The 15,070-nt window shown below is 38.5% G+C and overlaps 2 protein-coding genes across 4 annotated transcripts in view; one reads left to right on the top strand and one right to left on the bottom strand.

Moving 5' to 3' along the window:
* LOC125280859 (gastrula zinc finger protein XlCGF57.1-like) overlaps positions 1 to 15,070 on the bottom strand; it is a 1,316,469-nt gene that overhangs the window by 644,933 nt on the left and 656,466 nt on the right. The window lies entirely within an intron of this gene.
* The window catches only part of LOC125243187 (5-hydroxytryptamine receptor 3A-like), a 77,798-nt gene that overhangs the window by 30,929 nt on the left and 31,799 nt on the right, over positions 1 to 15,070 (top strand). The window contains exons 1-4 of one of the 3 annotated variants that reach the window (XM_048152639.1): positions 8,489 to 8,788; positions 9,093 to 9,292; positions 9,372 to 9,416; positions 9,558 to 9,667. In XM_048152639.1, the coding sequence (XP_048008596.1) occupies positions 9,194 to 9,292; positions 9,372 to 9,416; positions 9,558 to 9,667 (254 nt within the window). In that variant the 5' untranslated portion in view covers positions 8,489 to 8,788; positions 9,093 to 9,193. Of the gene's footprint in view, positions 1 to 8,488; positions 9,293 to 9,371; positions 9,417 to 9,557; positions 9,668 to 15,070 lie in introns of those variants that run through there. The other 2 variants (XM_048152633.1, XM_048152623.1) reach the window with 2 other exon arrangements.

The raw sequence follows: 15,070 nt of genomic DNA, 5'->3' as shown, positions 1-15,070 counted from the left end.
TTCAAACAATTACCACTGTATTTGCGGGATATAAGGAAAAAGGATATTTGTGGAAAACTATAAGATTTGCATGTTTCCTTTTTAAAATACTTTGTCAGTGACACAACGAGTCAGACAATGGTATTTACACTGCAATAAATAAGTAGGCCCATCTGTTTCCACTAAAAATAGCCTATAAACATCCTAAAAGCTATGTTCACCTTATCAGCAAAACTGCATAAATTTGATTCAAATTATTCTAAAACCTTTATCTTAAGTATTTTATACAATTTTGTTTTTATATATATTTTTATATATTCTTAAATATAAAGAGGATATTGGATGATTTTTATGAATGTAGTGTATTGCACAAATGGCCATACCATACCATACCAACTTTATTTGTTAAGCACTTTACAACAACCAAAGTTGCCCAAAGTGCTGTACAGAAAAAATAAACATATGTACAATTAGTAACCACACAATAAAAACATTCGAATAACAGATTAAACCAAATACATAAAGTCGACATCTTACTAGGTGTCATAAGCCAAGGAGAAGAGATGGGTTTTAAGAAGAGTTTTAAAAACAGATAAAGAGGCGGCCTGCTTTACATGTAAAGGCAAATCATTCCATAGTTTAGGACCAAACACAGCAAAAGCACGGTCCCCTCTGAGCTTACGCTTAGTTTTAGGCACAGTCAGAAACAGCTGATCATCTGATCTGAGAGAGCGGACAGGTTTATAAGAATGTAGAAGCTCAGAGAGGTATGGCGGGGCAAGACCATTTAGTGATTTAAAAACAAATAACAGAATTTTAAAATGGATCCTAAAGTGAACAGGCAGTCAGTGTAATGAAACTAAAATAGGGGAAATGTGCTCATGTTTACGCGTGCCCGTTAAAAGACATGCTGCTGCATTTTGTATCATCTGGAGACGGGTGATGGAGGACCCACTAACCCCCACATATAGTGAATTACAGTAATCCAGCCGTGTGGTTACAAAGGCGTGGATTACAGTTTCGAAATGTTGTCTTGACAGAATTGGCTTTGTTGTGTATTGCACAAATGGCATTTAAAGTCCATATCTAATATTTTCCAGTGTCTTGTACCTTTGACAGTGTTAGCCATGGTGTCATGTGGATGAGAATATGCATGGAAATGATATGCAGATGAGGTTATGCATAGTATAACTAGGTGTCATAAGCTCCATATATGGTGATTTCTGTCACGGTTGAAGATCCGCGGTCTCTGTCTGTGGTCTGTGTTTATGTTGTGCTGTCATGTTAATTGTTTCATGTGGGCGTCGCCGCTGATTGTTTGATCAGCGGCAGCTGTTTTCAATCCGGACTGCCTATTTATTGCCTTGTCTTTCGTCTCGTGTTTGTCAGATCGTTGTTGGAGTTCCCTGTTCTGTTCCCATGTTTCCTCGTGTGTGCTTCCGTTTGGAGTTGGTTCATCGTGTCTTCGTTCTGGATTGTTGTTCATCGTTGGATTCTTCACTTCTTCACTCACTCCCACGGACTTCACCACAATCAGCTCACCACGGCCCACCGAAGTCCCTGTGTCGCCGCTCTCCTGGTGTTTTGTGTGTTGTTTCTGACTTTCTGGCGTGAAGCTCAATAAATGAGATATTTTGACTTGCACTTGTATCTATTTTCCGTGACAGAACGATCTGACCAACAACATGGATGCAGCAAGTTCAGCAGCATTAACGGAGTTCATCAACCACAGCATTGCACGGATGGATCAACAGCAGGAGAGCATTTCCTCTACCAGACGCGCCGTACAGGCGTTGGTGACACAGGTGTCCGAGCTCTCCCAGCAGCTACAAAAACTCTGCAATCCCGCTGCGTCACCCACACCGCCCGCTCCCCCGTGTTTTTGAAGGAATAACGTTTATGCGTGGTTATTGAAAAAACAAAAAACTTAAGTCACTGAAATAAGGCCAAAAAAAGTATATTAAATCTGTGTTCATAAGACTTCTAGGTATTGGAGGTTGTAGACTAGAGTTTTTGCTTCAGAATGAAGTAAAAATTATCCTTCCTACTCCTTCATATAAAACAATAGAGAGATTTAAATTTTCTAAGACACTTTTGGTCAAGAAACACAGTATGCGAGGAGGCGGGAATCCTCATGTATAATGGGTGATTCTCACCTGAGAAGACAAAAGAATTGAATAATAATGACCTAAAAAGAGTTGCATATTAATGAGGCCTTTCAGTCAGGTAGGCTGTGAAAAAACCCTCTGTGATCATGCTAATAACAGGATTAAAGTCCACTCAGGACAAAAAAAACATGATTTTTGTGATCTCATGCATGCACGTATTATTGCACATGATATGAAGAAAATTTTGTATAGGCCTATGTTAAATTACACTACCAGTCAAAAGATTGAACACATTATAATGCCATTATAATGTTTTTAAAATAAGTCTCAAGTCTCTAACCAAATAATGGTTTTCTATTTTAATATACTTTCAAATATAATGTATTTCTGTGATGCAAAGCGTCTGAACATTCCTACCTCTAGGGCATTTCATATAGGCTACTATATTTGTTATATTATAGAGCCTAAATGTTGATGTGCAGTTGACAAACTATACATCATTAAAAAGATCTAAGACTCAAGCTTCACATTTTGACTCTTAAAATCTTATATTGACCATAATTTCTTAATATGCTTAAAAGCATACACATTTGGAGAAATATTGATGGATTCTCATATGTTTATATCAATTTTCTATACAGAGATAATATTTATTATTATATATTTATTGTCATCATTATGAGTGCTGGATACTGTGTTTTCATCATTCATACTTGCAGCCGGAGGGCGCTCTGCCCCTTTTGTCCACAAATGCCTCAGTAAAAGAAGAGGAATATCATGTGACAATCAAGGAACTAACAGAGGCAAGAGATCGCTAAATATGGCTATTCAAAACACTTTTGAAGACAATAAATACACGATTGAGATGATGAATGCATGTATTGCCTCTGAATTTGCGTCTGAATAGCGCTCGCTCCGTGGGCGTGGCCGCATTAGCGGATAATGAGCTGAATCACGGACTTCTGACATGGCTCTCTTTTCATACAGATTACATAAACACAGAAGGTTTGTTTTCGATTTGACTTACATGTTTTAAAACCTGACATCTTAACGTTTTTTTAGACATAAGTGCAATTTTTTTGTCATTAGTATTCACTAAGTTACAGTTCATTTTCTAAGAACTATCAGATTGGACTTCGTTCAGAGGGAGAGGAGAGATCACGCATCATGTTAGTTTTCTTTATTTTACAAAGAGCACAACATTTTGTTTTTCCTCTGAGTGTACACAAATGAAAGAAGATATTCCACAGATTAAAATGGTGTATAACTCTTAATTGTATGTGCAACATTGACGGAGTATTTTGAGACTTATTCACACTGATAAGAAAAAACCACGGTGGTATCGCCGGCGATACCTTCAGACCTCAGAGTGTTAAGGCTGTGGTGGATTGGCCAAACCCAGATTCCCGTAAGGCCCCTACAGAGGTTTCTGGGCTTCGCCAATTTTTACCGGCGGTTCATTCGCAACTTCAGCCAACTAGCCGCGCCTCTGACAGCCTTGACCTCCCCCAGAACGGCGTTCAGGTGGTCCGATGCAGCTGAGGCTGCATTCGCCAAACTGAAAAGTCGCTTTGTTTCGGCTCCCATCCTCATAGCCCCTGATCCTTCACATCAGTTCGTGGTGGAGGTCGATGCGTCAGAGGTGGGGGTAGGTGCAGTTCTATCCCAGCGTTCTCCCTCAGATGATAAGATCCATCCCTGCAGGTTTTTTTAGTGTTGGAAGAATGGTTGGAGGGTTCGGGGGGTACCTTTCATCGTTTGGACTGACCATAAGAACCTAGAGTATATCAGAACGGCTAAAAGACTAAACTCCAGGCAGGCTCGGTGGGCACTTTTTTTAGGACGTTTTGATTTTTCTCTACCCGGGTTCTAAAAACATCAAACCCGATTCTCTTTCTCATATTTTTGATCCTTCCGAACGCCCGTCTACTCCCGAGTGTATTCTTCCTGAGACATTAGTGGTCTCCACTCTGACATGGGAGGTCGAATCGAAGGTCAAGTCGACCTTAGAAGGGGTAACGCCTCCACTCGGATGCCCACCGAATCGTTTATTTGTGCCGGAGAGGTTAAGGTCCAGTGTTATCAAGTGGGGGCATTGTTCCAACGTAGCCTGTCAACCAGGGGTTAATCGCACCAGTTTTTTGGTCAAGCAACGATTCTGGTGGTCTGCTATGGCTCGTGACATTCGCAGTTTTGTTTTGGCTTGCGCGATCTGTGCCACTGGTAAGACTTCCAATCATCCCCCAGATGGGTTGCTCCAACCGCTGTCTGTCCCTTCGAGACCCTGGTCTCACATTGCGCTAGATTTTGTCACCGCCCTCCCACCCTCCCAGGGGAACACGGTTGTTTTGATCGCAGTGGACCGGTTCTCGAAGGCGGCTCATTTCATCCCTTTGCCTAAATTACCCTCAGCTAAGGAGACAGCGGTAACTGTCGTAGATCACGTCTTTCGGTTACATGACCGCAGGAGTTTTGTAAGTTGCTGGGGGCAACTGTTAGTCTTTCTTCTGGGTTCCATCCCCAGTCCAATGGTCAAACTGAGAGAGCCAACCAAGATTTGGAAAGAATGTTGCGATGTTTGGTTTCCAAGAATCCTTCCTCCTGGAGCCAGCAACTCTCTATGATTGAGTACGCACATAATTCGTTACCAGTGTCTTCCACGGGCCTCTCACCATTTGAATTTAGGGTACCAGCCACCTATTTTTCCCAGTCTGGAATCCAAAGTCGCGGTCCCCTCCGCTCACGCCTTCATCCAGAGGTGTCATGGCACTTGGACAAGAGCCCGTGAGATTCTCCTCCAAGTGGGGGCAAGCACCAAGGCTAAGACTGATCACCACCGGTCGAAGCCTCCCGTATACGTCGTGGGTCAAAAAGTGTGGCTTTCTACTAAGAACATTCCTCGCCGTTCCGTTTCCAATAAGCTTGCTCCCAAATTCATTGGCCCGTTTCCTGTCACCACGATCATTAGTCCGGTGGCAGTCCGACTCAAACTTCCTCCAGCGTACAGGAGAATTCATCCTGCCTTCCATGTCTCTAAAATCAAGCCTGTGTTTCATTCACACATTAATCCGCCAACCCTGGTTCCTCCACCGCTGCGTCTCGTAGACGGGGAACCCACTTATTCGGTTAATCGCATTCTGGACTCGAGAAGGAGGGGACGCGGTTTCCAGTACTTGGTGGACTGGGAAGGTTACGGTCCGGAGGAGAGAAGTTGGGTTCCTGCTAGGGACATCCTGGATCACTTCCTTATCGATGATTACTGGATCGTTCTGGATTGTTGTTCATCATTGGATTCTTCACTTCTTCACTCACTCCCACGGACTTCACCACGATCATCTCACCACGGCCCACCGAAGTCCCTGTGTCGCCGCTCTCCTGCTGTTTTGTGTGTTGTTCCTGACTTTCTGGCGTGAAGCTCAATAAATGAGATATTTTGACTTGCACTTGCATCTATCTTTATTTCCCGTGACAATTTCAGGGAGGAGACGGGGTGGAGATGCACGTAAACACAAAGAATCATAAGGCTGTAATCAATTAGGTAAACCTAACTCAGATGTACGTTTTTGACAAACAGTTTCCACTTCTGACATCATTACTAGCTAGAAATTACTAAATATTTTAGATCTCATCAAAGCCTGCGCTATTTGGCTGTAGATCATTAAACTGTTACACTGCCTCAGAAGTCTGTCTGAAATTAGTTTCATGAGGTGCCTTCATTCACAAACACTACCTTACAAGTCATTGCCTGTTAGGGCAGCGAGGCAGCAAGTCACCTGCAGCTAATGACTTTTTCCTTCTGTGATTATGCTTATAAGCATCAGGTGTCTTCACTAATGGTCAATCGTCACTTATCTCATTCTGGTATAGAGCACTGTAAAATGTTTATTGTCAAATTAACAGTAACTTACTGGCAACAATTATCCAGTAGTTGCTGTATTAAATAAATACCTCAGAAAAATAACCATAAAAATAACTACAGTAGTTTTAATTATACTGTAAAATGAAGTACATCATTAAGTACAATGCTGTACTTTATTTTAAAGTATGCCTAAAACTACTGTAGTTATTTTCACAGCTAAGTTTTATTTATTTTAATTTAACTGTTATATATTCAATAATACAAATTATTGCTTCACATCAACATTATTTAGGTTTCATCTTTTACATTTCTGAACTTCAATACAGAAATTTACCAGCATATTAATTTCTTCAATTAACAAAAAGCAATTAAAGTCATACCACTAAAATCACATTAACACATTGTGCCAGTGAAAAATAAATGTTGGACATATAAAAATAAAGTTTGAAGAGTTAAAGGTAAGACTTTATAATAACTGCACTCTATGAAACATCAGTTAAGCATTAGTAAATATTTAATTCATCACTTATAAAGCATTAATAGACATTAGTTAGCAGTTTATAAATACAGCTACAAATGCTTTATTCTTGATTTACAATCATATCTATAATGTGTTTAATAATTGTATTTTCATACTTTATTAATAATCAATTTATCATTTCTAAATTAAGTATTACATTATTTACAGACCAGTTATTTAGGAGCTGTCAGTGTTTCATAAGATCGTTTAGGAAGTGTAAGTAAATGATTGATAAACTATTTAAACATTCATTTATACATCTTTTTATTTAGACATATAGTAATAGTTACTTAGTGTGTTAATAAATGCTTTATTAACATATATTCCTACTGCAATTCATGATTAATTCAGGTAATTATAAAACATTTAGAAGTGATCAGTTAACTATTTTTGTGAGCTCATCTAAAGTGACGACTATTTATGCTTAGTAAAGCTTTTATAAATGAGATTTAAAGGTTCAGTGATCTTCTGCGCTGCTGTTCTCTAATGTTTTAAAGTTAGTACTGAGGTAGTTTTGACACTAGGAATCTGTTAATAAAGCATTTATTAACACACTAAGTAACTAATACTGTATGTCTAAATAATAAGATGCATAAATGTACATTTAAATATAAAAAATTCTAGTTATTGCGACTTAAATGGGAAATGCTCACCCGCTCCGATGTTCATACATATATTTATCAACTCAAACAGATTTATACTTTGCAAATAACATTTGTATAAAACAAATAAGGCAACTACATGTGTTTTAAAGTATACCCACATACCAATTTCACATAGGCTACTCCGTCCTCGGACTTTAATCTTCACCAGGCTGCAGGAGGAAGATGCCAGAAAATGAACGCTTGCTCACTTATTTTTATGGAAATGTATTAACTAAAACGTAGCTAAAACAATGGAAAGCGTTTACATTGAAGCGTTTACGTCACTGTTGGCCTGTTACGACTGCGGTCACGCCCACTGAGTGGCACAAAGACTGAGTGGCAGCATTGGTTTTCAGCGTGAATGCAGCGAAAAACACACAAAACACATCCAAAATGGGAATGAGCTTTACGATTAACTGTACAAATAGCTTTGACACAAAACCTGAGGTATATATTTAAAGAGTGCCGAAAGCTACAGATTTGCAGTTATCATTTTGTGTCAAAATTTTGGATTTTGAGGTAAAATCATACCGTATATATTGTATTGTTGTATACTGTGTTGACAAATTATCAATTAAATATTTACCATCTTATATTCTGCATAATTGGGTGTTTTTAAATAAGCACTGACAAAAACTATACTGACATAAAACTATTATCCAGCCCTAAGTTTTAGGGCTGGATAATATGACAATATATATAACATTGATAAAAATGATTTCTCGGACTTAAACCTACCTATATTGTAGTTAGGCTATATAAAATATTCACAGGCAGATTTGGTTTATGTATCTTCCCCGGCGTCGAAATCAGGCACGAATAAATGTCAGTAAAACATGATTCCTGGCTGCATGTCAATATCCAAGGATTAGGTTTATTTGACAAGTAAGAAACACTTTCGAAACCTTTAGAGTAATCATTTGTTTTACTTGCGTTTTTGCAGTTTCCCCTATTAAATCCAGTCATGCAGCAGATTCTTTTACCACTCAGTCCACCTGAGGGAGTGCGCTTTCGGCAGGAAAGTGATGTCGATGCATACCCTCTATTCTGAGGCTGCGTCCGAAAGCCTAGGTAGCTGTCTTTCTGCCTCGCTGCCTTATAAGAGAATGACTTGTACGGTAGCGTTTGTGCATGAAGGCACCTCACGAAACGGACAGACTTCTGAGGCAGTGTAACAGTTTAATGATCTACAGCAAAATAGCGCGAGCTTTGCTGAGAACTAAACAAATAATTAATTACTACAATAGTAATTTCTCGATAGAAATTATATCAAAATTGAAATATTTTGGTCAAAATCTTACATTTATACACAAACTGAGCAGCAAACTTTTCGGACACCATCTTTATTTTTCTAACTCAACTGTCACAGAATGGAAAGCACAGGATTGTGGGATATCAAAGACAGCTAAGGATACACCTATGCTTTCTTCAAAAATCGATCCGAGGAAGGCATCTCAAGAGAAAGGAAGTGAAGCTAACATTAGATTCGGACGTGCCTTGATGCCTTCCTAGTTCCTACCCTGAAATGTGTCCTCAGAAGGCAGTATTTTCCAGTTTTCGGACACAGCTTGAGTGTCTTTGTTGTCTGTTTAAAAAGTCTCTTTTTAGCTTTAGCATATTGTGTAGAACTGCAGCCCTGCGTCAGCATTTCTTCACTGTTACTTTGAACACCTTGTAGGTGAGGGGTGTTAATTTAACACTGGGGTTTTTGCCATGTAGAAAAGAATATTAATGAAATTTTTAATTGGGGAGTTGAAACTTGCAATATGTTTTTATTGTAGAGTTTTATTGTAGAGTAACCTCTTAAATGTGTAAATATGTATATGTACAGTATATGCTGACCCCCTAAGAGAAATAGTCTGTTTGTTTTTGTGTGTTTGTTTATGAAATGTAGAAGGATGAATGTTTAATCATGAAATTCCCTTTCACTGTGTTCTTGGAGAATATATTCTGCTGTGTTAATGAATGTCTCATATACACAGAGTGTGTGTCTGATGCTGAAGAATGCAGGGATATAGGAAAATCTAAACAGAGACTTTTTGAACGTCTTGGCTTGGACAACGGCAACACTCAGAATACCAGAATGTGGCCCTTAATATTCAATGACAACCCTGTTGACACTAAATACTTCAACCCTGCCTACATTGCTGTGGACCTATATGTGACCTCCATCATAAATGTGGTATGTGTCAAGTATGATTTGTCTTCTCATTCAGGTCATTATGCGATGTCAAACAGTTACAGTATATTTTTATCTGCAGAATGAAAAAGCACAGAGCCTCACGACACAGGTCAAAATGATAACTGTAAGTGTTTTTAAAAACATTTCCTTCTTATTTCACAAATTTTAATTTACAGAATTTTGTCACATGAGCAGATGTTTTATTTGATTTTCAAGTATACAGTATCTGTTTTATAATCACTCTGAACTATATATAATTTTCCAGGCATGGCCAAATTCGAATATGACGTGGGATTGTGCTGATTATTGTGGAATTGAAATATTTGCAACCTCTAAAAATAATGTTTGGACTCCAGATATTGGTATAATGGAAAGGTATAAAAAATACTTTTGTCAGAACCTTTTATTTTGACTGTTTTTGACATTTAGTGGTAGATCAGAAAGATTGCAAAATGATGAATAGAAAAATGGTAATGGTATGACAACGGAAATAACAGGAAATTACAAAACAGATTCAAAGGCTTTGTTCACATTGCACATAAAACAGCCTTTTTTTCTGTCAAATCAGATCTTTAGGACTGATTGTTCACATTATCATTTTGTAATATATATATATATATATATATATATATATATATATATATATATATATGTTACAACAGTGATCACGATCAACTCTCAACTGTCACGATATAAAAACTGAAGATCTACTTCGAACATGGAAAAAAAATGAGACACCTTCACAGAAAAATATTTTCAGTTAACCTGCCAGATGGCACTAAAGAATAGCAACCCTTTCTAATCACCTTAAACATCTGATAAACAAACAAACAAAAAATGTCATTAATTAGTAATTTACAAACATTATATAATACTTAACCCTTTGACGCACATGGTCACACCGGTGTGACCAGTCTTGGCTGGTCCCTGGAGCATACGATTTCACCAGTGTACATTAGAATGTTCAATATGTCCAACTGCCAAATTCAAATGTGCTTTTGCGCTTTGGCTAACGCTGAGCCAGAGACAGAAGTGCTCAGCTCTTGTCATATATCACAACTATTCACTGTTTTCAACCACACAAGGTTTCTTTTAGGTTTCAGACATTAAATAACACATAAGTACTAGCAAAACAATACTTTTATATTTTGCAAAATACTTATAGATGTCTATGGAAGCGGCAATAACAATCCATTCAGTTATAAATTGATAAGGTGTTTCATTCTTATAAGAAACACACTGTGTATGTGTCTATAAAGTTTACTCCGTTCTTCTCCCAGTTCACCATCCACTTACTTTATGTATTTTGGGAGAAGTGGATGAACTTACATATGCTGCAAATACAACAGATACGATTTTCTGGATTGCGACGCAAACTAAGATGGCGGCTCACATTGCATGTTATATATCAACTAACATGATCATTATAAAGGTTTTTAAACAACAAAACACATTTACTTACATGTATTTGAGAATCTGAATATCATGTAGTTGATGACATAGCCAACAAGTTTGTGAATATTTTTAATAAAGGAAAAATGAAAACAAGCAATACATCTGTCATATAGCACTATTGTGGCTGCAGTGTCACGTGACAAGAATGATGCATCACCATGGAAATATAAGGTGATATGTTCTAAAATAATGGTTGACTTAAAAATAATCACTCTTGGGGATCAGCTAAAATATTTTAAACTTACATGCCAAAGGGTTAACAGTAGGGCTGTCAATAGATTTTTTTTTTTTTTAATCGAGATTAATCACACACCCTTATTGTGAAATTAAGCGTAAACCATTTATCTTGTTTAACAAATCCATTTTGCCATCATTGCCTATATCCAGCAAAGTAAATCATCAGATTTTTCACACGTTTTTTTTCAACTTTTTTCAAGGTAAATTTGTCTGTCCAAAATAGGACACCAAATATTTTTTTATATATAATTCATATATTTATGTGCACCAAAGCACCCATAAAAAAATCACAGCAAAAAACAAAAAAAAACAAAAAAAAAAAGTTTCAGAATTCACAGTGTATTGTATGTGCAACAGCAAAGAGCTTGTTTACATTTTAGACCAGTCAAGTTGCGATACTGAACAGGACCACATGTGGCCTGTTGCACAAAGCCGGTTTCAGTTGTTACCCAGGTAAGTTCAAGATTATTTTAGCAAACTCTGGTTTTTCGGGCTTATGAAAATGGATTGGTTTTTAGCAGGTTTCATTGCTATGGTAACTTACGCTACACGGCTAACCTGCTATGGAGCATTCTGCTATGAGTTACAGATCACAAACACAAACTGGACCAATCAGCTGTGAGTAAAGTGACATGTATCTGATGCAATAAAGCCACTCCCCCTGTATCTGTTACAGGTAGGCTGTACAGGGACTCACATGTAGAATAAGATAACTTGAAATAGTCTTTACTAGATAATCTAACAGGGAAATACAGATGAAGGCAAGAACACAACTATAATAACAAACGAGACCCGACACTGAACTAAGGGCAGACAGGAACTATTATGCACAGATAATTAACTAAAATGACAGACAGCTCTGATGATGAGTGCATTTGTCCATGGTAACTGATTGTGGCGGGAAAACAGAACAAAGGAGCACATGTGACAGAATGAAAACCAAAACAAACAGAACAGGGGAAGGGTACAGAAAAATTTCTGCAGCATTGGAGGTCCCAATGAGCACGGTGGCCTCCATCATCTGTAAATGGAAGAGGTTTGAAACCACCAGGACTCCTTGGTTGCCTGGCCAAACTGAGCAATCGATGAAGAAGGGTCTTAGTCAGGGAGGTGACCAAGAACCCGATGGTCACTCTGACAGAGCTCCAGCATTTCTCTGTGGAGAGAGGAGATCCTTCCAGAAGAACAATCATCTCTGCAGCACTCCACCAATCAGTTCTGTATGGTAGAGTGGCCAGACAGAAGCCACTCCTCAGTAAAAGGCACATGACAGCTCGCCTGGAGGACTCTCAGACCATGAGAAACAAAATTCTCTGGTCTGATGAAACAAAGATTGAACTATCTGGAGGAAACCAGGCACCGCTCATCATCTGGCCAATATCATCCCTACAGTGAAGCATGGTGGTGGCATCATCATGCTTTGGGGATGTTTTTTAGTCAGGATCGAGGGAAATGTGAATGCAGCAATGTGCAGAGACATCCTTAATGAAAACCTGCTCCAGAGCGCTCTGGACCTCAGACTGGGATTAAGGTTCATCTTCAAGCAGGACAACGACCCTAAGCACACAGCCAAGATAACAAAGAGTGGCTATGGGACAACTCTGTGAATGTCCCTGAGTGGCCCAACAGAGTCCAGACTTGAACCCGATTGAACATCTCTGGAGAGATCTGAAAATGGCAGTGCACCGACGCTCCCCATCCAACCTGATGGAGCTTAAGAGGTCCTGCAAAGAAGAATGGGAGAAACTGCCCAAAAATAGGTGTGCCAAGCTTGTAGCATCATACTCAGAAAGACTTAAGGCTGTAATTTGTGCCAAAGGTGCTTCAACAAAGTATTGAGCAAAGGCTGTGAAAACTTATGTACATGTGATTTATTGATTGATTGATTGATTGATTGATTGATTTATTGATTTATTTATTTATTTATTTGTAATAAATTTGCAAAGATTTCAAACAAACCTCTTTCATTTTGTCATTATTTTCCTCAAAATTCTACAAACAACACCGCATAATGAATTTAATCCCTTTTGGAATAGGGCTCTAACATAACAAAATGTGGAAAAAGTGAAGCGCTGTGAATACTTTCCGGATGCACTGTATATCATCTTAAAACGTTTAAAACCACATTCTGTAAAGAATCAAAATATAAAAAGAATCAAAAGGTCTTCTTTATTGCGACAAATCTTCCCAACTGTCTCACGATGGTTCAGCCGGTCATTTGTTGAAACATATTTATACCTTGGAAGAAACACTGGTAGAAAACAAAAAAGTGATTACATGTGTTTTAAAGCTGACCTACCAATTTCATGTAGTAGGCTTTTCATCTTCACAATGACACTTTCCACCTGTCTCACAATGGTTTATCTGGTCTCTGTCAGTGCCGCTGCAGGAGGAAAGTGCTAGTTAGAGTGGCTTAACTGGAAAATGCTCAGCCATTCCGGTGTTACCTTTCAAAGGCTACATTCAAGCTGCGCTTAATGCTATGTGGAACGTCTTTAGTCGTGACCAGCTGTGAATACGTGTAAAACAACGCCAAAGTAATTGACCTATATTTATAGCCTGCGTGACATCATCGGAATGCGCCGATGCAAGGCTATATTAGATGAACTGGAGGTGGGTCTGCAGGTCTTTTGTCTTCGGAGACCATACTGTGAAGTGTGTGTGTGTGTGTGTGTGTGTGTGTGTGTGTGTGTGTGTTTTGTGTGTGGTGTGTTGTGTGTGTGTGTGTGTGTGTGTGTGTGAACAAACCTGCTCAAACTCTTTCCTTCCTTCACTTTGATAGGAGTAAGATCTGAAAGGCAGTAAACAGAACTTTCTCTCCCTTTGTTCCTTTTTCAACTCTGTCTGACAAGTGAAAAGTGAACACACATATATTATATATTGTATAATTGAGAGAAAGTCATGGTTGAATAAAGCAAAAGTGTGTCTCTGTGTTCGCATTCCATCTCTGAATCGGACACACACCAGTATTGTTTTGTTTGTTTGGGAAAGAACATGCTGCCCTTGCATTGTAACAGGGCGAGTGCGCGCACTGTGAATGTTCACAGTTTAAATGCTTCACGTTCGCTTTGCTTATTTCAAAGTGGTAGTCATGGGGCTTGCGTGGCGATCTGGCTGAGGAGCATCCCTATTGCTCTATGTCCTTTCTATAGGACAGAAACTTTTATGTGTGTGTATATATATATATATATATATATATATATATATATATATATATATATATATATATATATATATATATATATATATACAGTGCCCTCCACAATTATTGGCACCCTTAGTAAATATAAGCAAAGGCGGCTGTGAAAATAAATCTGCATTATTTATCCTTTTGATCTTTCATTCAAAAAATTCACAAAATTCTAACCTTTCATCGAAGTAAAATAATTGAAAGTGGGGGGAAACTCACATTATGAAATAAATGTTTTTCTCCAATACATGTTGGCCACAATTATTGGCACCCCTAGAAAATATCTCTGAAGTATATTCCCATTCATATTTAAATTTTTTAGCACACCAGGGTGACTAGGAGTAAATATAGGTCAATTTCAATGACTTTGTTTTACACATATTCACAGCTGGTCACAACTAAAGACATTCCCCATAGCGCTAAGCACAGCTTCTCGTTCCCACCTTTTCAGGGAACAGTGTTACAGTGAAGTAACCCGGGGCGTTCTTACAGAAATTTATTAACTCAAACAAATGCAAATAACATTTGTATAAAACAAACAAGGCGACTACAAGAGTTTTAAAGTATACCTACCAATTTAACGTACTCCTATGACTTTCATCATCACAACACTGCGGGAGGAAATTCACGAGTTCACACTTACAAATAATCAGATAGAAAAATGTATGCGTAGTAGTATGCGTATTTGGCGTGCTGTCCGAGGAGAGGGCTCCGAGCTCGGTATTTTGGCCCGAACCCAGATTACTCCCCCCCCATTCTGGTTAGTATTCTGGAAAGTAACCAGTGCAGGTGTGAGGAGACGGGGTGGTGGAGGGATGCTGTCAAACTGTCGAGGAATATGGGTGAGTCGACCGTGTCTTATATATATGCTTTCACTTGTGCTAATTGGGTAGATA

Source organism: Megalobrama amblycephala, linkage group LG1, assembly GCF_018812025.1.
Source record: "Megalobrama amblycephala isolate DHTTF-2021 linkage group LG1, ASM1881202v1, whole genome shotgun sequence".
NCBI lineage: Eukaryota > Metazoa > Chordata > Actinopteri > Cypriniformes > Xenocyprididae > Megalobrama > Megalobrama amblycephala.
This window is presented reverse-complemented; position numbering and strand designations above follow the sequence as displayed.